Source organism: Chlamydotis macqueenii, chromosome 12, assembly GCF_036417535.1.
Source record: "Chlamydotis macqueenii isolate bChlMac1 chromosome 12, bChlMac1.mat, whole genome shotgun sequence".
Taxonomy (NCBI): Eukaryota; Metazoa; Chordata; class Aves; order Otidiformes; family Otididae; genus Chlamydotis; species Chlamydotis macqueenii.
In genome coordinates this window covers 13,576,091-13,597,252 of record NC_141567.1, presented here as the reverse complement: position 1 = coordinate 13,597,252, position 21,162 = coordinate 13,576,091, and the positions used below count along the sequence as shown (strand labels likewise).

Here is a 21,162-nt window from a genome sequence, read left to right as displayed (position 1 = left end):
GTAGCTGGACTTTGGAAGATTTCGCATTCATTACATGTTCCTTTTTCTGCTGGTCTGGTGCAGGGTGGGGATGGATATAGCTATAAGCACACAGCCAAAGCCATGTGCAGTTATTCTTGATCGGCATGCATAACCATACCAAGATTGGAAGAGAGATTTTTGCAAAGGCTACTTGTAAACAGTATAACTGAGTTGTAAGACAGTTGTGAAAATTTTCCAGCTGCTCTTAACAATTCAGTGTTATTTTGACCAAATCAAATGTTTATACTTAACTTGCTTATATTAAAATATTTTCTTCCATTTGGTCCTGACTAGTTCTTTTTGCTGGTAATTGTTGCGATACCTTTTAATGTTATCTTTGGGACCAAAACTATTTAAAGTTGCTGTCTGGGATGGTATTACTACATTATGTTGACTCAAAATGCAAAGATGTAATGGGATAGTATGAGGATGTTCTCGGGGATAATTTGGAGAAGAGCTGTGTATGAATCAGTGGAAGCGGGTGGACACATGGGGAAGCAAGCACCCCACATATGTGAAATACTAATGACACTTCCATGGGAGTTGTGAGCAGAAGAACCCTTATTGAGAATAAAGACGAACAAAATAGTCTTACTGAGAGGTCTTCTGAACAACTTTATGTTGTTTAAGAGCAGTAACAGGAGTTCTTCAGCTCCCCCTATACAGTTTATTTTGATATGACTGTTTTTCATTTTGTGGGAAGGCATCCAGTCTCTCTCTGTCCAGGTACGTAGTACCCAGTAACCATGGGGCACTTTTCTCTTAGCAGTGAGCAATGCATTTCCCAAACCCTTTGCTAAGTATGACTACTTTGTTCCTAGGGAATAGACAAGTTGGATTTTCTTCTGGGGTATAATAAAAAAAAAGGGAATGTTCCTGAAATAAGGCATCTCTGGTTGTGTGTGTGCCATGTCATCTGTTTTACATTGAGTATCCTGTGAAGTTAGTGTTTTTTTCCATTTAAGATCCCTGGGAACCAGGTTGGTAAGTCAGTCCATTTTAGACTTAGACTGTGAACTTCTTTAGTGAGACTACAAGCAGGTGACTGCTTATGCTAGTTTAACTTCTTAATGGTGCTGTGCGTGCAGGGCTTCCTTGTGCCCCCTGATGAGCCTTTGGGATTTCTAGGGCATGTTTCACACTTCTCTGTGCTGCAATAAATTAAGCTGCTTTCTCAGGGTGCTGTGCAAGTATCATCTTGTCGTTTGGTGTAATGGGGGAGGGAAGGGCAGAGAGAGAACTTCGGGAGAGTTGAGGATAGTGAGTATTAGCCTGTATCTTCAGTACAGTCAGTGCCGTGGTGGTGGTGGCTTCTTCTAAGGGTCAGGGGAAGGAGAGCTGCAGGAAGAGCTGCTGTGGTCAGCAAACTCGTTCTTCAGAGTGGTGGGACGCCCTTCTCCCCTGCCAGGTATTGTTCTCCTTGGTTCCCTGCCAGGCCACTAGCCCAGCAACGTAAGTGAGACAAACCATGGCTCCGACCCACGCTTTCAGGCTGGTCAGCAAGTTTGGTAGAAAGCTTTGTCTGCAGGCTTGGAGGCACAGGGAGGGTGGTTAACAGTAGTATCTGAGGAAGCCTCTGTGATGACTACTCACTGAAGGCGTAACTTCTGTGTTAGCAGAGTGATTTTTTTTTTTATATGTTCTGTTGATGCTTTGTGCAGTTCTCTGAAGTCACAAGTATCAGTGCATTTTCTTTGCATGCTAGCTCTGAATATTTACAACACAGCCCCAGTAAGACATTGTATTTACTTCCTCTTTTGTTACAGCTTTCTTAGTCAGGCTTTTAATTCTGATGACGTAGTTGGGGGAAGAGAGCACATGCATCAGGAAGAGAAGAGCTTTAGTAAATATTTCAGTGACGTGGAGTAAAGGAGGAGGAGTTTCCTACCAGTGGGAACTGAACAGGGACAAAATTGTCAAGATCAGTATGGACTGGGAATGCATGGTTAGGTGAAAGGAGTTAACGTCAACACTCATGCTGCTAAAAGGTAAATCCTTTTTTCTCTGATGTATAAATCTTTAAACATGACTCTCTAAGCATATTTCCTATGGAAGGTTTCCAACTTCAAGTGCGCGTACTGTTAAAAAGTGAATGAGCAGAACCAACTAGTGAGCTTATGGAGCTGAACCAGGAGGAATAGTTGATGGTACAGGACAAATGTGGAAGGTAAAGATCAGATCAGTGTAAAACTGCTAGAATACGCACCTGCTTCATCTTACATTGAGCCATTAAGTTCACTAAAATTGGCATAACTGGCTATTATTGTACTGTCTTTAGATGTTTCCTACTGATAGTTTCACTGATCTAACGAGTTTCTGTGAGAAAGTCTTTTGGATCTGTTAGAAAAGGTTAAGTGATGCTGCTTGGTATGCATCCCGTCTTCATTTTGAGAATATATAATGGCCTTAAGTTTCATAAATGTTTTAGAACACTTTATAAGCTGGTTGTATTCATTCTCAGTTAAGCTTCTAGTATGAAATGTTAAGCAGCTTTATGTTCTGTACTGATTTTGTTTTAAAATCATAGTGGAACTGTTAGCATCTGAAGCTTTCAGCTTTTCTAGGCGTGCTATAGACTATATGTAGTCTTTCTCACTCATGAAATTTGACTTTAAACATCAGAAAAAGGAAAGCTATACATAAATTATTAAGACTGTGGATAGTGTATCTTACCAGCTCTTTAACATGCATTGCAAGTATCAAGAACTGGCCTCAGGTTTGTTCTGAGGAATTGAGCATCTAAGGGGAGAGAAGGGGAATAGGGTTGTCTACATGACGGTGCTTAGTGTTTTTATATTCTGCAAATGAATAACTTAATACAAAATGATTGTTTCAAGCAAGGGATTTGTTAGTAGAAGTGGGCTTTTGTTTTTAGTTTGTCTCTACAACTAGGCTATATAAACATAAGGTGCCATGAAGTCACATATGCTTGGCTCCTTAGGGGTCATGTGCGCACCTCGGTTTTCCTGCATAAGGCAGGGCTGGAATCTGAACTAAAGTGTTTTTCTGAAGTAGCTCGTTACTAGACATCCTGTGCTTTGGCACAGCCCTCCAAGACTGAAGTTGGGCCGTTTTTGAAACATAGGGATGGTGCCAATTATGTCTGCTGGCAAGTGCCACTGAATTGATGTGTAGTTAACTTGATACTGAGATACACTTGGCTGCGATTCCCTGCTTTGTGAAATGTGTAGGACTGCTTATTCCTGAAGTTTGTGTTGGATAAAATCCATACTTATCAAGACATCATCTTTTTTTTTTTTTAAAATTTTAATAAGTGTTATCCTGTTTGTGGCAGAAGGTGGGTTAAAATACAGTGTGTTTATCTTGCTTATTATTAGTCATTTTGCACAGTATTAAAACTGCAAAGGTATTATTAGTATTTTAACTGCAGCTGCTTTATGATGGTGGAATATGCAGCTATGTATATCCCTGTGTGCTACTGTATTCTTTTACGTTCAGTCACTAGCAGTGTCCTGTTATTGTATGTGTCTTGTGCCTCTGCTGGAATTTGTGAAAGAATTCCAGCAGATCAAACTGATAAATGAGCAGCATGCTTCAAGGTGGCTTTTGTTTGGTGGAATTTCTAATATTGTAACTTCTAAATTTAGCATTTTATTAGGCTAGGCTGCTTCAATTTCTGAGGTGTTCCTCCACAAACATGCGCAGAGCTCAGCTCTGTCTGTCTACAGCTGGCTTAGGACAAGTAAGCTTAAAAACTGGAGTGTCAACATGCTGTCCTTCTTTTGCTGTATTTGCAGAATATCAGGTGTGAAAAGGGTCTTTGTGCGCTCCAGTAGCCCAATGTGGGGAGACTGTTCAGGAGTGTTATGGTGGGTAGGTGTGCCTGTCATCTAAGAGGCAACTGCTCATCACTAAAACATAGTTAGTGGGCCTGTAAAAAAACAACTGGTGGCTCCCGAGAACTGTCTCTGCCAGCCCCTGTGGGAATGACTCGGGGTTGTTGCTTCTGCTTCTTGTTAGCAAAACTTTTAAATATTGTGTTTATCAATGGGGTAAATATTCCTCTTAGCCCTCCCCTAGATATTGAGTAACTGTTTAACAGAAAATAATCTTGAGTACTTTTTGAAAGGCTAGGTGGCTGCTTGATTAAGAAAACTTGAACCTACTTTTTCAGACAACTGTGTAAACTACAGTGTTTTTGTAGAGGTAAATGTTCCATGAAAGAAAAATACTTAGAAAGCAAACTGAGATAAAATATACAGGAAGCTTGAATGTCAGTGAGTAATGAAATGGCGTGTTTTGCATAGAACTTTCTGTAAGGCACTATCTGTATCTGCAGTCTTTAAATGGTCCAACTACTAAGAGGTATCCACCCTTTCTCAGATAAAATGTCTGCTTAAAAATCTGGAATACGCTATGTTTTCTCGCAGCTACAGCTAAATGATACCGCTATATAAAATGTGTCTGAGGAAAAGTCATTGTTCTTTGAAGTAAGCAGCATGGTTTCCGTGCTCCTGAATGGGTCAGTGAGTGCTACTGGATTTTGAAGGTGGCTGCGAAGTCTAGTTTGATCTGGACTTCTCCTGGTTTCATGGCATCTGGTTACAGAACAAGAGTTTTATTCTTGTTTTGTGCTGTGGTTATGCTGAGAGGAAGATTGTTTTGTGCTGCTGATGTTAGTGTGGTGAATGTTATCTGACTTCAGTTCTTCTAAATAGGTAAGAACTGGGTGAAATTGTGTGATGTGGACAGCATGTTGTTTGGACTGTCCCTAAAACAATACCCCGTTTTGGGACTTCACAAATTAGTCCCCAAAAGCGCTCACTAAAAAGTTGTGGAGGGGGGTCAAAAAAAGGCACTGGCGCAGGGAGCTCAGCAGGTGGGTTTAGGAGCCGTGGTGAGGCGAGGCGGCTGCCCCCCCGCCTTCCCCTCGCAGCGTGCTCCGTGGGCGTGAGGGGGACGGGGCAGCTGAGCCGCTTCCGAGCGGGGCGGTGGAGCCGTGCGGTGCGTGAGCTCGTGCCGGTTGGCGGGGGGGGGGGGGGGGGGGGGGGCGGCTGCTGTCTCTCTCCACCCCGGGGGTCAATATTCATCACGCCACGCACGCTGCTACTCCGGGCTGGCTCTTCCCAGCCGGTGCTGCCTGTGGCGTCCGGGCGCTCGGAGCCGTTTGCAGGTACGGGTAGCGCGGTGCCAGCCTGCGGCCCGCGTCCTGCTCCGCCTCCCGCCGCTCCACGGCCGTGACCTCCGGCTGCTGGAGGCGGCGCGGGCAGGGCCGGGGCGTCCAGCGGCTTAGAGCCCCCGTGCGAGGCGGGACTGGGACCAAGGGTCGCTGTTTGGGTGGCGGGAGGTCGCGCTCCCGGCGCCGCCCTCTCCTCCCACGCGTGTCGGCAGTTCCGCCACAGCCTGTTCCCTCGAGGGGCAGGGGCGCGGGTGGCAGTAACGCTTTTTTTTTTCTTTTTTTTTTTTTGTGAACAGCAGCGCTTCAGTACCCACGTTAGTGGTTTCCGCTGCTGTGTGTCCCCCCCACCCTCGCACCCCACCACCGCGTCCTGTGCTGTTCACCTGCCCCGGCAGCGCGGGGGGGCCGGGGGCCGGGCCGGGCCGCCCGAGGAGGCCGGCGCTCGCCCGGCGGGGCCAATCGGCGCCCGGCCCTGTTGCTATGCGCGCCCCTACTCTGCCTCCTTTGTGGAAGATGCCGTGGGCACCCACCCGCGCCGGCGCGGCGGCGGGGTTGGCAGCGGGAGCGCCGGGCCGCGCGGAGAAGGTGTGTACCGGCGCGGAACCGGGCCCCCCGGCGGCTCCCGGCCCCCCCCACCCCACCCCGGGCTCGGCCAGGCGGCCTGGTACGGGACCTGCCTGCTGCGCCCGCCCTGCCGGGCCTGGGGTGCCCCGGCTGAGGAGACCGCCCGACGCGGCGGCTGGGGGGGCGATGGGGCTCCGGGAGGAGCGGCCGTGGGGGGGCAGGAAGGCCGGTGGCACCGGGCCCGAGAGTCTGCTGGCCTGGAAACAACTTCAAGCTGCGTGAGAGTAATCTGCGTTTTTTGTTGGTCTTTTTCTTTGAAAGGTGGTTTAAAATTCGCCTGTACCAAAGTTTGCCTCTCCGGTGGAGCTGAAGGAGTGTGCTGTACTTAGTCTGTAAATAGTTCCTTTAAAAAAAACAAACAGTTTCACCATATGTTCTTCCTTTCGTTCTGTATACCGAGCCTATGAAATGTTGGGGTTTTGTGAGGTTGGTGTTGGGTTTTTTTTCAACCTCCCTTTAAAGGAAAGTAATGGTCAGCCTGAAAATTAACTCTGTGAATTCCTTACACTCTTAGGGCAAGAGTATTAAATGTCCTGGAACAGGAGTGGGATATTTTTAAGCCTTAAAAGTGAGACATCTAGTTAAATGTCAGATCTGCCAGCAGTTGTAGTTAGTGTGGCCATATGTAACTGCTTGACTCCTCATTGTTATGGAGGAAAAAAGCCCCTCTCCTCCCTCCCAAAAGCACCCTGAAGCTTAACTGAGTTTCTTCTGTGCCTTGTTATGTAGGTCAAGTTTCTTTCTTCTTTCTTTCTTCCTTTTTTTTTTTTTTTCCCAGCAGGAGGAAACTTACAGTATTTTGATTTCTGCCTGAAACAATGCATGAAAGCATTATCAGCCCTTTGCCACTACTTGTTTGTCTTGGGGCAAATGAAGCTGACGCAAATATGTCAGCTTTGAGGGCAACTAAAAATAAGTATTTTTAATTAGCAGCTTACTGATTGCTCAACTGTATGCTATGTTTAAAGCTAATTAAATAGCATACTGAACTCAATGCTGAATTGAGGATTATCCATTCCTTCTTGTGCAAGCATGTTCCTCTAAAATACAAATGTTTTGACCAAGTGCTAGCATGTGTCTTCATCCTGGGTCTAGAAGTTGTTGGTATTCCTCTGAAAGATACCGCAGCTGTAGCTTAAGTGAGCCTGCTGACATTAGATGTTCACCTCCTGATACGGGAGGAGGAACAATTCCACTAGTGTACTCTTGTGGTTTGTGTGGGAATACTGGTTTTGAATCGCTGAAGCATTGCTTTATAAAGTAGTAAGGAATTTTTGAGAGGACAAAGTGAGATTTCATAATTGCATACATTAGATTTTAAATGTGTTAATGTCTGCCGTTTTGCTATGTAGAAAATTACCATATCTTAGGAGAGAGGGAGGCAAACTAGATTCTTGGCTCAAATTCTGTTAAGCCTTTACATTTTGACCCTATGTAACATTTTATTCTTTTTAGTACCAGAAGATTGTTAAAGCTTAATAACAGAACGTAAAGTGTGGAAACTTGTAAATAGCAGAATTGTGCTATGTGACACGGTTCAATTCTAAAACTGTTTTAAAATGCTCCTTTGTTTTATGCATTCAAAATTCTGTAGTAGGCTCTGGTGGCCGTTTTAAAATGAGCAGTTTTTTACACAGCTTGAGAGTTGTAATGTCCTGGTTTATCCTCCCAAATAAAGTTTAAAAACAATTTTATGGGCCTGGCTCCTCTCCCAGAAATGTTTTAAATGAGAAGCTTATATTGTCTCTTTTGTAACATTTTTACTTCTGCAGGTTACTGTTTAACTGCTTAAGGGCAGGACTTGTAGGTGAAGGTTAACAGCACTGGAAAAATTACACGAAGAGCTTCATGTTGCTCCGCCATCATCAACTTCATCTCGGTTCTTTCAGAGCTTTTTGCGTTTCTGCTGAAGTACAGTATCTGCCTTTGGTCTGCTAGCCTTACTCCTTTCCCTCGGCCCCACCCTCTATCTAAATAATCTCGACTGCAAATACTGAAACAAACCTACTGAAGCTGGAGGTAGCCTCACTAGCTAGGAGGAGGATTTTGGGTGGTCAAACGTGTTCTGACAAAGTTCCCCAAGATAAATTACCCACCACTTAGATGACAATGAACAGGTTGTAACGTCAGAGTTTTGAGAGATGAAGTAGGACAGCACAAAGAGAAGATGAATGCAGAAAGAAACTGCAGTAGAAGAGGTCAGATATAATGAAAATAGTTTGCTCTGGGCCTTTTATTTTGTCTTTTTTCTTTATTTCAGATAAAATAATGGGATTCTTAATCTACATTTCTTACCTGAGGACACTTCCTAACAAGTCCTATGCTTTTTTTTCCTGTGTGCTCTGATAGCTAGTCCTGTTCTAGCAGCAGTGCTGCAGAACTTTCCAGCTTGTAGATGTGATTTCTAACTGACATGATGTTGTAATAAAGTTACAAGAATATCAGCTCCTACTTAACCTGCATACTATATATCTAATGTTTAATATGTTGTCCATTAAAATAAAAATCTTGAGTTCTTGAGTGTTTCTATCTCTTCTCCTTGTGGCTATTCTTTAAAAGTTTTATTGTTAACAGTGCATTTGCACTGTTTGGTTTGTTTCTCATTTTCTTGTTTTTCAGTTATTCTGGGGAAATTTAAAAAAAGGCAGCTCAGCGGCATTAGTAGGTGCCTCACATGTAGGTAGAAAATGTGCTTAACAGTTCTTCACCAGTGTTACTGTATTTATCTTGGGCTTAGGTATGCCATCAGCATTCGCATAGCTTCTTGGAGGTGAACCAGGTCTCTGGAGTTGACATTGTTTGATAGTCAGAAAGCTGCCCTGGATGTAATTCACCAAGCCTTCACATGTGAAGTTGAAGTAATGGAGACTTTTCCTGAACATGCTGAAAGAAAAACCTTTTCAGACACTTCTAGACTGTTGAGTTGCATTGTTCTTATTGGAACCAGAAGTAATGATACTGTCTGGGTTCTTGTTTTGATACACTATCACATAGATTTCTAAATTATTGCATTAGATCAGGTCTATCCTATGCACGTGTGGTTGGTATCTACCAAATCTCTCGTCTTTGTAGAATCTGAGAAGGCATCTTAGTCAGTGCTGTCTCTGCACCAGGTCTTGCCCCACTGAGATTGCTAATGCATTTAACAGGCTGCTGGTCTGCTTGTCATCTGAATGAAAGCCTAGCCTGGAAAATACTGTCTTGTTATTTGGAGGTGTGAATTAGTCTTCTGATGCTCTGCAATTCTCTAAATACTTTTCAAATTTTCCTTGCACTTTATAAGTTGGAGGGATGTGAGCTTTACTGGCTATGCCTGTGAAGGGAGTGCTGTCAGCATTTGTGATAAAGCATTTCCTTGTTAAATGACTGAAACAAGGACTTCCTGCTGAAGACCTCTTACTTGCTCCTAATAGTACTGACTTTTTTTTTTTTTTTTTTTGTGAAGTAATTTTAGGATCAGTAAGAAAACCAGCCATATTGCTCCCTTTTTGTCATTGTATAGCCTCCCACTTTCTTCTGAGGGCATGAGTGAGGAGCAACAAGATGGACTTGCTCTCCTAGGCCTAGATTCAGAAAGAGTCAGTATTTTGCTTTAGGTCACAGAGATTTGAATTAAGATACTGAAGTCAAGATAAGGTAAAAGATTTTTAACTCCAAAATTTTAAGCTTGGAAATGTGAGAACTAAGTTTTTGTTTTATTAATATATACAGCTAATAGACGAATATATTTCAGATTCTCTTAGAGGATAAAGGACAGTATTTCTTTGCTAGTATCACATAGTTGAGTCTATGCTATTCATATTCTGAGTTAACAGTTAAAAACTGTTTTCTTTTGCAATATTGAGAAGATGGGATACAGAAGATCAAGGGTTGCTGTGGAACTCAGGAATATAAGTGGAGTATCCTTAATGGGAGGGATAGAGCCTGTCCTGCAGTGCAGCCATATCGTCTACTGTCTGATGAAGTTCTTCTCAGATTGATGTGTCTAACAAGAAAACTGCTGCTTACAGACGATGGTGTCTGCGTAAGTGTATACCTTTTCCTTGGTGAGAAAGAATATTGGCCAAGTTTAACTAATGGTGGTCATACTACCTGAAAGATAACTGAGCTCTCAGATGAATTTCCACATTAATTAGGAGCTTTACAAAAGGAGCCAAGGTGGGGAGTTAGATTCTGCAAATTTAAATAGCAAGCACCAGCACTAACAAGCAAGACTGTTGTTAAATAGTTAATAACAGATGGCTGAACTTCTGATGCAAATGATCAGACAGAACAAGAGAGGTTCTCTGCATCCTGACCCAGAGACTTCTCACTGCTACCATGACAACAAACACTTTTTTTTCCTTTCCCAGTTTTAGCAAAGTTTATGGAACTGAAGATGACTTCTTGGTTTTACAACTTAAAAATAAATTTTAAAAGGTAAAGCAGACCAGCTGGGGAGGAGAAAACATAAACTAAGAGAACGTGGATATGAATTCCTAGAGGCATCGAATTTTAGTTCCTGTAAGATCTTTCTAAAAGATGTCTGAAGGGCTGTGTACTTCTAAATGCCTGGCAGTTAAAGTATTAGTTTAAATAAGAAAGTTTGTAGTCTGAGCAAATCTATCTGAGTTCTTTTCATTTATCTTAACATGAAAATCACGTGCTGCAACCAGAATAACATTGCAAGGGATAAAGGGAGAAGGAGGTAGGAAGCTCTATGTATTTGCCCTGGGCATGGTACAGAGGAGCAAGGAAGAACCTGTAGCTCATGGGGTGGATGTAGCTCCTTGATGGGAGAAGGGGAATGTCACTGTAGGACAGCGGAGGTCTGTAGTGGGGGCCACAAAGGGGGTTGAAGCTGTCTGCCACTGGATGGGGTAGGACCTACTCTGCCTCTTTGATTCAATTGTTAAAGACTTGGGAGAGTATCCTGGAGAAATACCACTGCAGCCCTACTTTGTCTGTGTTCTTTTTGCTAAGGGCTTGCCTTTGGCTGCTGTGAGCAGGATGCTAGAAGGGTCCTGTGTGCTATCTTTCTTATTTTAATAGCAAAGTTACTCTACAGTTCCTGTACCTACTATAGGTAAATTCAAAATAGAAGGTTCAATATCTCTCTTTTAGGGTAGGACACCTTAAGGAGTATTGGTGTAGACTACATTTAAAACTACTGCTGTGACGCTGAAACTACTGGAAGGAAGTGCTTCTGAGGCAAGTTTTGATCTGCTCCCCACACAAGCCCTGTGTATGTTACTGAGCGCAGGTTACTTCTCATAAAGAATAAACAACCTGTTGTAAGGTTGTTTTATTGATGCTGCTAAGAACCCACATTTTCTTCAGCTCTTACTGGTTCTAGGAGGTACATCTATGTCTATGGGTCTTACACTATAACAGTGGCTTCATTACAGAAAGAATGAAGGAAGTCCTTCATGTAGATGTGCACCGAGCCACTATATTCTCAGATTGTGTTTCCAGAGTGTATCATATTGCTGTGTTTGGTTGTCTAGATGGATTAAGGAATTCTTCAGCCTGCAGGTGTATAACTCAGTCATAATATTAGTTTTAAAGATTATTATTTGTTATCTGTGCTACAAATTTAAGAGGCACATTCAGGTGTCACGTTTTGCTGGGTATTACACAAGCATGGAACAAAAGAGCATCCTCACCTCAGATCTTATGCAAGTATCAAACACAAAATCGATTACTTCCAACAGAGGGCTGTAAGGAAACAAAGGGATAATACTGATGAGACAGATGAACCATGCTCCCAGCGTACAGGCTAACAAGCCTTTATCACTGCAACAGGGAAGTTGGAAAGCAGAATCATTTTGCATCGTGTTCTTCCCAACTATAGGACAGCATGGGGAAGGAAGTACAAGTGATTAAAATAATCAGAGGTGAACTGGAGGTTTACTGCAATAATGAATGGGAGACAACAGGAATGGTGGTAAGCCATGGAAGATCTTGAAAGTTTGGATTTAAAAAAAAAAAAAACAAAACAAAAAAAAACCCCAAAAAACCCAAAACAAAAGTAACTTGCTTCTTAGGAAAGATGATGTTTTGAGAGGCAAAAAAGACAACAGGAAAATATGGTTTCCTGTTAGACATAAACCAGACGTACTTTCCTCACAAGGCCGGATGCTGGTGAGGCATAATCTTTACGTCTTTTTCACACTAATTTTTGGTGATTAATTCCATGAGAAATCCTGTGGACACCAATGGTACTTTCCTGAGCAGGCAGGTGAGGCACTGCCGTCTGCTAGCTGAAGCCTGGCTGGTGTTCACGTGAGCTGTGCCCAGCTCAGAGCTCCCCACCGGCAGGGCCTGTTTCCAACTTTGGACTGTGAAGAATTTATCTCCTCAGAAATCTTAGGATTTCAGACCGTGTTTTTCCATAGTCAAGGGTAAAACCAACTCATGCTGAAATCAATTCTCTAAATGCTATTTCCTAGGGATCCGACGCAGCAGTAAGGGTGTAGTGAACCCAATTTGCATGTTTTCCTGGGGATAAAGAGGGCAAGTTGCTTGTTGTCTGGATTCCTGTGCCAAATTCTGGTCCTTTCAAGATCAGCCGCTGATTCAGATGGTAAGAATAAAATGTTCTGTGCTAAAATCTCAGATATGTTTTTTATTAGCTCTTGAAGATAAGTGATTGCAAAAACCAGCTGTTTACAGAAATAGCAAATGTAGTCATATGTAAACTTAAGATCTTTTTGACTACACTCTTCTACATTTAGTTATTTCTTAAAAAAGATCCCCTTCCTCCAACAATACTACACATTGTTGTCACTTGATAGTAATGAAATTTGTTTTCTTTATTGATTTCTAACAGAAAATCTCTGTATAATGTTTTTGTTAGTTGAAGGGGTTGACAAAACAAGTATGTCTGTCAGGCACTTGGATTCTGTAATGTTTGTGGGGCTTTTTTTTTGTCTGCTCAACTTGAGCATTCACAATAATTTGTTAAATCTATTAAACCTGACAAGTGGGCGAGTCTTTAATGTTGCCTGAACTGTGCTACTAGCTGATAGTGACTTTTTGGCATTTCTGAGCTGAAGGCAGCTTGGAGCAATTTTCCTTAAAAGAAAGTCATTTTGACATCTTCTGATTTAAGTTTCATTGAACATTTACTTTGGACATTAATACCTTTTCTTCTGGTCCCAGATTCAACATTTTTTTTTTTCCCTACTGTGTAGTTATGATTAAGTATGTATTTTGAAGTTATCGAAGAGGAACCAGAGTTGAGTTTTATTTGTTTATCTGCCTTTGCTTCTGTCAGTTGTTTTTGTATAGAATACAAAAGAGGCTGTGGAGGGCCTTGAGCTTTGCCTGGATAAAAACTGTTGTTCTTCATACTCTGGTGTGTGTGCTTGTGGATGCTATTTTTAGTGTAGTGTTTTGTTTTTCCTAATAATTTATTGCTCTGTCTCTTGACTCACAGGTCACCTGATCTTAGAGCATGCAAATATAGAGGCTGGATCCTTTACTGTTCTATAAACTGCTGGTTTATCTTGAGGAGCAGGCTGCTGCTGGTGAGATTGGTTTGAAAGTGGTCGTGGAGGGGTGAGCCCTGTCGCTTTGGTTCTCTGGAAAGTATATTCTAAGAATACATGGTACAGGGTGTTACAAAACACATGTGCAACCAATAAACTTGGAGCGGAGGCCAGGGATGATGGGTGACTTGAGGTCAGGGCTGTGCAGGGAGACTTTTGCCTGCTGGCCCTCACCGTGCCTGTCTTTGCTCCGTGCCAGCAGCAGCGCAGTCATCCATGAACTCACTTTTTCCCTTGAGAAGGGAGAATTGTTTTGAACAGATATGTTATGAATACACCACTATTATTGTTGCTCTGGTAGTGTTAATTTTGGTACTTTGGATGAGTGTCTTCCATCTAGGATTGTCATAAACTTGTTTTGTTCCACAAAGGTGCCCAGTGGCTGGATGTTTCTGGTAGCTTTCAAGCTGCAATGCAAGGCTGGCAGGATGGTTGAATGAAGCGGAGAGGGAAAGCAGACACTTAAATTTTGTAAGCAAACAAGTATGTTATTTGAAATTTCAGTGCTCAAGTGGGTCCAGTTTTTAAAAAGGTACTTTCCAAGATGTGTGTATGTGTGGAGGGAAAACCTAAAAAGGGCTGAACGTTGCAGAGTTTCATTAGTCTGATTGTTTTTTTAAATCTTAAAGTAAATCTGAATTGTAACAAGATAAATGTCACTCAGCTAGATTCTGGCAATTCTTCAAACTGTGTGAAAACAAAGAGGAGCAAAACCTGCATCCATCAAGCTATTCATTACTTGTACAAATGAAAGAGATCCAGACACGTAAAGTGAATATTCTGATGGTTTGGATTGAACTAGAAGTTCATTACTGCCCAGGCAGTTGCAGGTTTTTAATTCCTGGCCCATGAGGTCTTTTCAGCCTTGTGGAAAACTGCGCTGATTATCATCTTCTCTATAATTCAAAAATAAAGCAAATTAACTTTCACCTATCTGGATCTCGGGTTAACTGAAACAGGGGTATCAGCTGACCTGGCTGACAGTGCTGGCGCTCTCAGGGCTTTCTTTTCATTTATAACATTGTAGTTTTTATAGGTTCCTCTAAGACAACAGAATATTTGAAATTGAGTATTGTGCACCCTTGAGGGAGACGAGTGTTTGGGTGGGTGCAGGGCTTATGGCTGTGCTGTTGAGTTGCTGATAGCCCCTGTTTTGCACTCTTATCAAATTTGCAATGCTATTAATGAAATCAAAACTTTTTGGAAACGTAACACATCTAGATGATGATCAAAATTCTTACCCCTCAAGAAATTACATACAAATCATGCATGTGGGAGCCCTCAGTTAGTTTTTTAATAGTCTTTTAGTAGACTACTTTCTCCAAGAAGCAGACTAGGTCATAGGTGTGGTTTTTTTCCCCAAAACATCTAGACTTCTGTTCACCCCCATCCCAGAGCCTTCTCTGGCTTACTGTTCTTTTGGATTTGTTTTGTTTCTTGTTACCACTGTAAAACTGAGAAATTGCAATATCTATTAAAAGTAGATACTGGCAGGTAGCTTTGAGGAGATTTTTCAGCATATGAGAGGTTCCTGAGTAGTCTTGACAAACAGTCATCTTGTATCTTTCTGTACATTGAATCAAGAGATGAAAAGCAGGGAGGAACTGCCAGGAATGTCTGATTTGTGCAAGTTTAAATTGGCTTATTAAAGTCAGTAGCTTCTGACTTCAGAGTTTGAAGATAGTTGCTATCAAAACCCATCCATTGCACTTGTTGGCACCTGACCGTAGCATGAAGATGAGAGTGTTTGGCTGTTGGTTGTTGAAAGTTTTCAGACTGTGGAAGGCTGAGTGCTTTAATACTTACAAAACTTCACTTGCTTTGACAACAATCTTGTGTTGAAGGCTGAATGCTTAGTGAAGGGTTTCCATAATGTGCTATCCCGTAAGGCAACATGGTACTTTTTTCAAGGTCTTTCCCTGACTCCAGCATCTGTGGCATCTTGACTGGTTCCTCCCAAAAATGAGTCAGTGCTTTCACATTGCACATTTCAAATTCACTCTGGTTTATTTTCAAGAGGTCTGGCTATGGTCTGATGCAAATGACACATGATGTAACCGTTCTTTTTCTTGCAGTGATGTTAGGGAAGAATACCAGCAGTTTGTGCCTGCTGATTATAAACCAAAGTGGAACGTGTGCTCACACAGAGCATAGCTGGCCTTCCCCAGCAGGAGTCTTGTGTGCTCCCATGACTGTTTTGTTCAGGCCCTTAGTGACTCTTCCAAATCATTCACTCAAAATCTTTTTGAGAGCTGAAGGCTACTTTACATTCTTCCTCACAAAATAAGTATTATTTTATTGATATTAACAGGAAAATAAGCACAAGAACACTTGAAAGTATATTGTCAAAGTTTCTAAGCACAATAAATATTTAAGGTGATGAGGTAAAGCGTGATATACCCCAAAGAGAATGATTTTTAATGTTAATGGAGAAATTTTTAAAAAACCGGCGGTTTTTTGGCAAGTGTAGCCCTACATCACTATGAACACTGTTCCCAAACATACTGTTGTATATTGTAAAGATGATATGCTACAGAGGAATAAACTGAGTAACACTTTAGAAAAAATCTGGTCAGCACAAGATGCAAACATGTTGTGTTTTAAGTAGAGGGCTGCTCTCTGACAACTCTCATAAGCATTGAAATACCTACTGTAGAATTTTTAAACAGTCTCATGTTGTTTTCCAGTAACATCTGAGAGTGATTTATTATCAGAAATGGCTGGTTTCCATCTTTAAACTATCTATGTATAAAATATTGCAGAAGTCTGCAAATAGTTGAATCTTTGTTAAGCTGGATTGTTAAACAAATTGAAGAGGAAACTTATGTCAATCATCCTGAATTGTATTGTATTTAAAGCCTCAAATAAAATTTCTGGCATGCATTTTTATTTATGTATTATAAAAATGCTATTACAGCTGGGATTTAATGCAGAGCTGCTGTCAACCTGTTTAATGGGAGGGATGTCTTGGCTTCCAAATGGAGCTAGACCTCCTAGTATTCCGTTGCTGCAACTATCGTATGGATGACAGACATTCAGAAAGAGATGAGGCTTAGCCAGATACATCTGCTTTTTCGTTGTTAATTCATGTTGGGCTTCCTTTAAAAAGAAAGCTACAGCAATGGAGCCACTGCAGTATGGTATTTACAGCTAACGTGAGGTTGAGTAATGAAAGCCGTCAGTCTGTATGTCTTCAATGTAGTTGCTGCTAACTTGGTTCTTGAATTAGGGAGTAACAATAGTGAATATGGTCATAAGCCGTCATCATCCTCATCTCCAAACACAGTTCCCTTGGCTGAAGAAGCCTTGATGAAAGATGAAACAGTCATCATCATCAACACCAGTGAAGGAAGCATTAAAAAAAAAAATTAAATATATATCTAGAAATCTCATATTGGAAAACCTGTGATAATTTTTAATTTAAAAGCACTTGTTTTTCCAGAAAATATCTTAGGAACAATTTTTCACATACTCTGTAAGCTTAAGTGCACTCTGTTTTCTGTTCTAGGGTGACACACGGCCCCTTCAGCTCCCCAAACCAAGCATGTTGGATGCGGTTTCACATTATGGTGGCAGTGACTGTGAAGCTAGCCTAGGTCTGATCTCCACATTGCCCTTCTTTCCTCCTGTGAACTAGAGTGGGATTTAAAATGGGAGCATTTCAGTAATTTGTTTTCAGTATGATTCTGTAAAATTTATATCAGCATATTATGAGGGTGGTGAATCACAGTATTGACGGTGAGAGCGAAGGCTAGATGTAAACCTTTATTCCCTTCCAACTACAGCTGAGTGTCTGTTCTGTGCTTAGTGCCCCATACTTATTCTGAGACATTTTATGAACTAACAGAAATACTTGAAAAAATAGTTTTGAGTTGCAAAATTAGAAATCCTGTTGCTTTGTCAGTTTTTTTTTTTAAGGTTTTTTGCTCAGGTAGGTTTATTGAGTCATGCGGTTTGTTCTAACATAATCTAGTTTAGGCAGAGCATCAGCTAATCAAGGGAAGAATGAATGGAAAACTCAGAAATTAGTCTGCTCCTTATTAGATGTTTGTTTCGTTATAATGTAACTCCAGAGTTTTTTTGTGTAGTTACATCTAACAAAATCACAATCTAGGAAACCATAATATAAAGGAAAACACAAATTGGTGTGTGCTTAAGTAAGGGTGTTAGCTGAGACAAGTCCTCTGCTTTCAGTACCTGCCTGGTTATAGCATCTCAGTACAAGTAGCATCTTTTGTAACCCATTCTATAGAGTAATAAATTTAAGGATCAGCAAAAAACATATATTCTGGTCCTCCAGCTGGCTTATATTTAAAATGCTAAACATTGCAGCACTGAAAATCTTACAGCTTAACACTGACATTTCAGCACTTACTAACTCATCTCAGGATCCAGTGGAACAACTGTATTTTAGAATATACACGTTCTCTTGCAGCTTCTGGTGAACTGAGGTTTGAAATGAGCCTCAAACTTCATATTTTCAGGTATTCCTTTCCTTCTACCAAATACAGAAGATGAAATCATAATGATTGACCTACTTCACAATTGATTATTTCCTTGTGGAGCAAGAAACAGTTCAGCTTACATCGTTTGTTCTTAAGTATTCCTTTTCTTTGTCCAGTTAAGAGAACATAAAACCAGTTTCTCTGATCAAAAGGCAAATATTGGATCTAGAATTTGGTTTAATGCCAAAAAAAAACACCAAAGGAAGCAGATTAAACTGTTGTTGCTTAGGTAAAAATAGAAAGCTGCAGTTGGAAGAAGAGAAGTGACTCAGTAAGCAGTATGGTGATGGCAAAATAGGATGTCAGCCAAAACACAGGAAGCAAGATGGGAACACCCAGATCAGTTTAACAGTCTGCATTTTAGGCTCTCAAAGAGAGGTGATTTCTGAGATTACTGCGGGAAATTTAAGCTTTAAATTTAACTGGATTTTCTTTCTGTACTCATAAAGCTGTTTGAAACTAAATAAGTTTCAGTAAAATGTGAATTGTACGGGGTTTTTTTCCATCCTGATTTTAAGACTAGTCTCTTTTTGGTAAGTTTATTTACAGAAAAGCTACCTTGAGATTAGCTCTACATACTGTGAGAGGCATCCAGCAGAAGTGTGTGGTAGCTTGGCAGTGATACATACATAACAGGAGAGTTCCTGCAGCGCTGCAGTCTGGAGTGGAGCTGATGGCACTGATTGGTACTGATTGATTTTTAGTGCTCAGGAGCTCTGGAGTAACTTCATTAGCTGACATGTAGCTGTGCCTTGGTTTTTAAAAATCCCCTTTACTTATAAGATGGTGTGCTTTGTTTTGTTTGTTTTTGGTTTTTTTTTTAATTATAAACTAGCATAACAACACAAAGGCAGGTGAATTTCTTCCTATTCTCCTACACAGAACTAAGTAGATCCAGCATTTTTTAATAGCTTTATACTCTATTTTCTTTGAATAACAGGTATGCATCGGTCCTCACGTAAAGTTCCTATGCTGCCATTTCCTGCCTGCAGCTGAACTGCTTTGATAACCAGGTAGTCGTTCAGCTTGGTACCCTGGAAAAAGTAAGGAGACTGCAAGAGTAAGATGAGGTACTGTGCTGCTCTCCTCCTGTTTTCATAATGGCTGTACCTGAGCTCACTAAGAATCTAAGGCAGGAGTCGATGTGGGGACAAATAATTTGTAGAGGAGTATTCCTAAGATAAAGTGAGTGACCAGTTCATTGTGTTTGCTTGAATTTAAGTAAATTTAACTAATAGCTTGTTTCTTGAAGCAAGTAGACCATCTCATGACTTTAACTCTTGATAGCCTGAATTATACCTGAACTCTTAACATTGCAAGGCTTTTGAAGTGTGTGACTTCAGATATAATTACAGGTTTGTAATATGCAGACACAACATGACTGCTCCTTCAGAGTATCATGAGTTTGGGGGGTTCAAGGGCAGCTTTCTTTTGAAGTGAAGCACAACATGGAATTAGTTAACTTAAGCATCCGTAGGTGTTTCTAATTCCAGAAGAGAAGCTGGTTAGTCAAATGTTTACATTGTGTTTCATTTCCTTTACAGTAGTTTCTTGAATCCCTGCCTTACTCTTAAAATATGGAACTACCTTTAGCCTCCTTCTTGGAATAGTGAGATGATAAAACTTATTCAGTGTGACTGTTTTGGGGGAAAAGCCAGAGAGCTTTTGCTGTGATTTTTTAAATGCTGAGTGATGCCTTTGCTAGGAGGTGATGGGTTCTGAATGTTGACAGTTGCTTTTTCTCCAGAGTACCTGACTCTCCTGCCACGGGACTCTTAGACCAAAGCATCTCCTTGTGGTCTGCCTGTACTAAAAGTACAAAAAATAAGATCAAAGTACTTAAGCAATATTTTCAGTCTTTCAAAAAAGAAGCACATGAAGGAAGCAGAGAGCAGAGGTGGGCAACCATGCCACAGTGCCTCCTGGACAGCTAGGGTAAGGCAGGAGCAGGGCTTGCATCAGCTGGGAATCCGAATAGCCAGTGCCATTCTGTATTTTGTTCAGTGTTTTGCTTACTGGGTTTCGGCTTTCTAAGAAGGGAAATAGAAATCTGATTACTTTAAATTAGTGGCCTTCAAAATCCATTGTGGATGCCTAAAGATTTTTCAGGGAAGATCTGCGCTGTTTGTAGAGCATATTTAAAGGCGGTTATTCATTGTTTCGTGAACTCTCTAAGAAAGTAGCTCTCAAAATCAGTGGAGATCAGGACTAATGGATGCTTTCAAGTTGGATAAATTTGTCTTTGAAGAAAGGCACTTTTACCAAAATCAGCTCTTCTCCTGAGAAGAGGATGAGAAGCTTGGTAGATATTTGTGATGTCCAGTGCAGTATGAAAGGTGCTAGGACAATAAAATAAGCATGGACTAAGAGAGATTATCATTGTAGCAGTGCCCGGTTGTGACAGGAGGAGGGCACGGGGCAAGAGGAGATCTGCTGGGGCCATTTGCTGCCTTGCTGGCCCCGGCGGGACAGGGCAGCGGCTTGCAGATGTATCTTCTGTTGCCCCTGGAGCACAATGGGTTAGACAATACCAAATGTCTGTTTCCTGTCTAAGCCTAGAAAATAGATTAAATGCTCTTCTAATGCACGTATTTCAGGAAAGATAAGAAAGGGAAGGGAGTTTGTCCGCACAACTGTGACCCAGTTGGGAAAGGAGTCAACTGGGCACAACTGAATTAAGTGAAGTTTTGGGAGAGTCCTTGGGTTACAGTTAAGTGGATTTGTGACTAACGAGTACTACATACCTAACTTGCATAGAAGTTTTAGGATGTGAGCCAAATTAATTTTTTTTTGAGTAGGTTGAGTTCTTACTGTGTATTGCAATGCTCCAGTGATTGTGCACATGTGTGTAATGGACGGAGGAGGCCAAGGATTTGAAGACTCTCTTTATGACATCACTGGTTAAATGTGCTTTTCTGTTTGTCCAGAAGATGCAGAAAATGAGTCTTTGTTGAGGTTGGTATGTGCAGAAGACAAAGGAAGACAAAATGATGTGCCTCTAGGTTTCAGTTCTCCAGTATTGTTTGTTTTGGTTTATACATAGTAGCTTCAGTGTAGATTTCTATTTTTCTCTTTTTCCCTCCTAGAGCAGTCTGACATCTGCTGCTATCTCTTGTGACCACCTGGTCAATAAACTTCAGTTTCAATGTATTGATTAAAGGGCTGTAATGCCTTGTTACTTTAATTCCTATGTACTTGCGTCAACTAACTGGATTTTTTCCTATTTTGAGGGGAATAAAACCCAGACACTGCTGGGATGCGTATTTTATGCTATATACTTGCATGTTGTGTTGCTAGAGATGAAGCAGAATAATCATCGTATTTGTGTAGTCAGATTATA

At 41.3% G+C, this 21,162-nt stretch overlaps 1 protein-coding gene across 3 annotated transcripts in view; it reads left to right on the top strand.

The window, feature by feature from the left end:
- The window catches only part of ATOSA (atos homolog A), a 47,707-nt gene that overhangs the window by 6,579 nt on the left and 19,966 nt on the right, over nucleotides 1–21,162 (top strand). Inside the window, exon 1 of one of the 3 annotated variants that reach the window (XM_086757191.1) lies at nucleotides 1,944–2,009. The exons of 1 other annotated variant lie outside the window; for it this stretch is intronic. In XM_086757191.1, coding sequence (XP_086613317.1) covers nucleotides 1,997–2,009 — 13 coding nt within the window. In that variant the 5' untranslated portion in view covers nucleotides 1,944–1,996. Of the gene's footprint in view, nucleotides 1–1,943; nucleotides 2,010–5,688; nucleotides 5,747–21,162 lie in introns of those variants that run through there. One more of the 3 variants, XM_086757192.1, reaches the window with a different exon arrangement.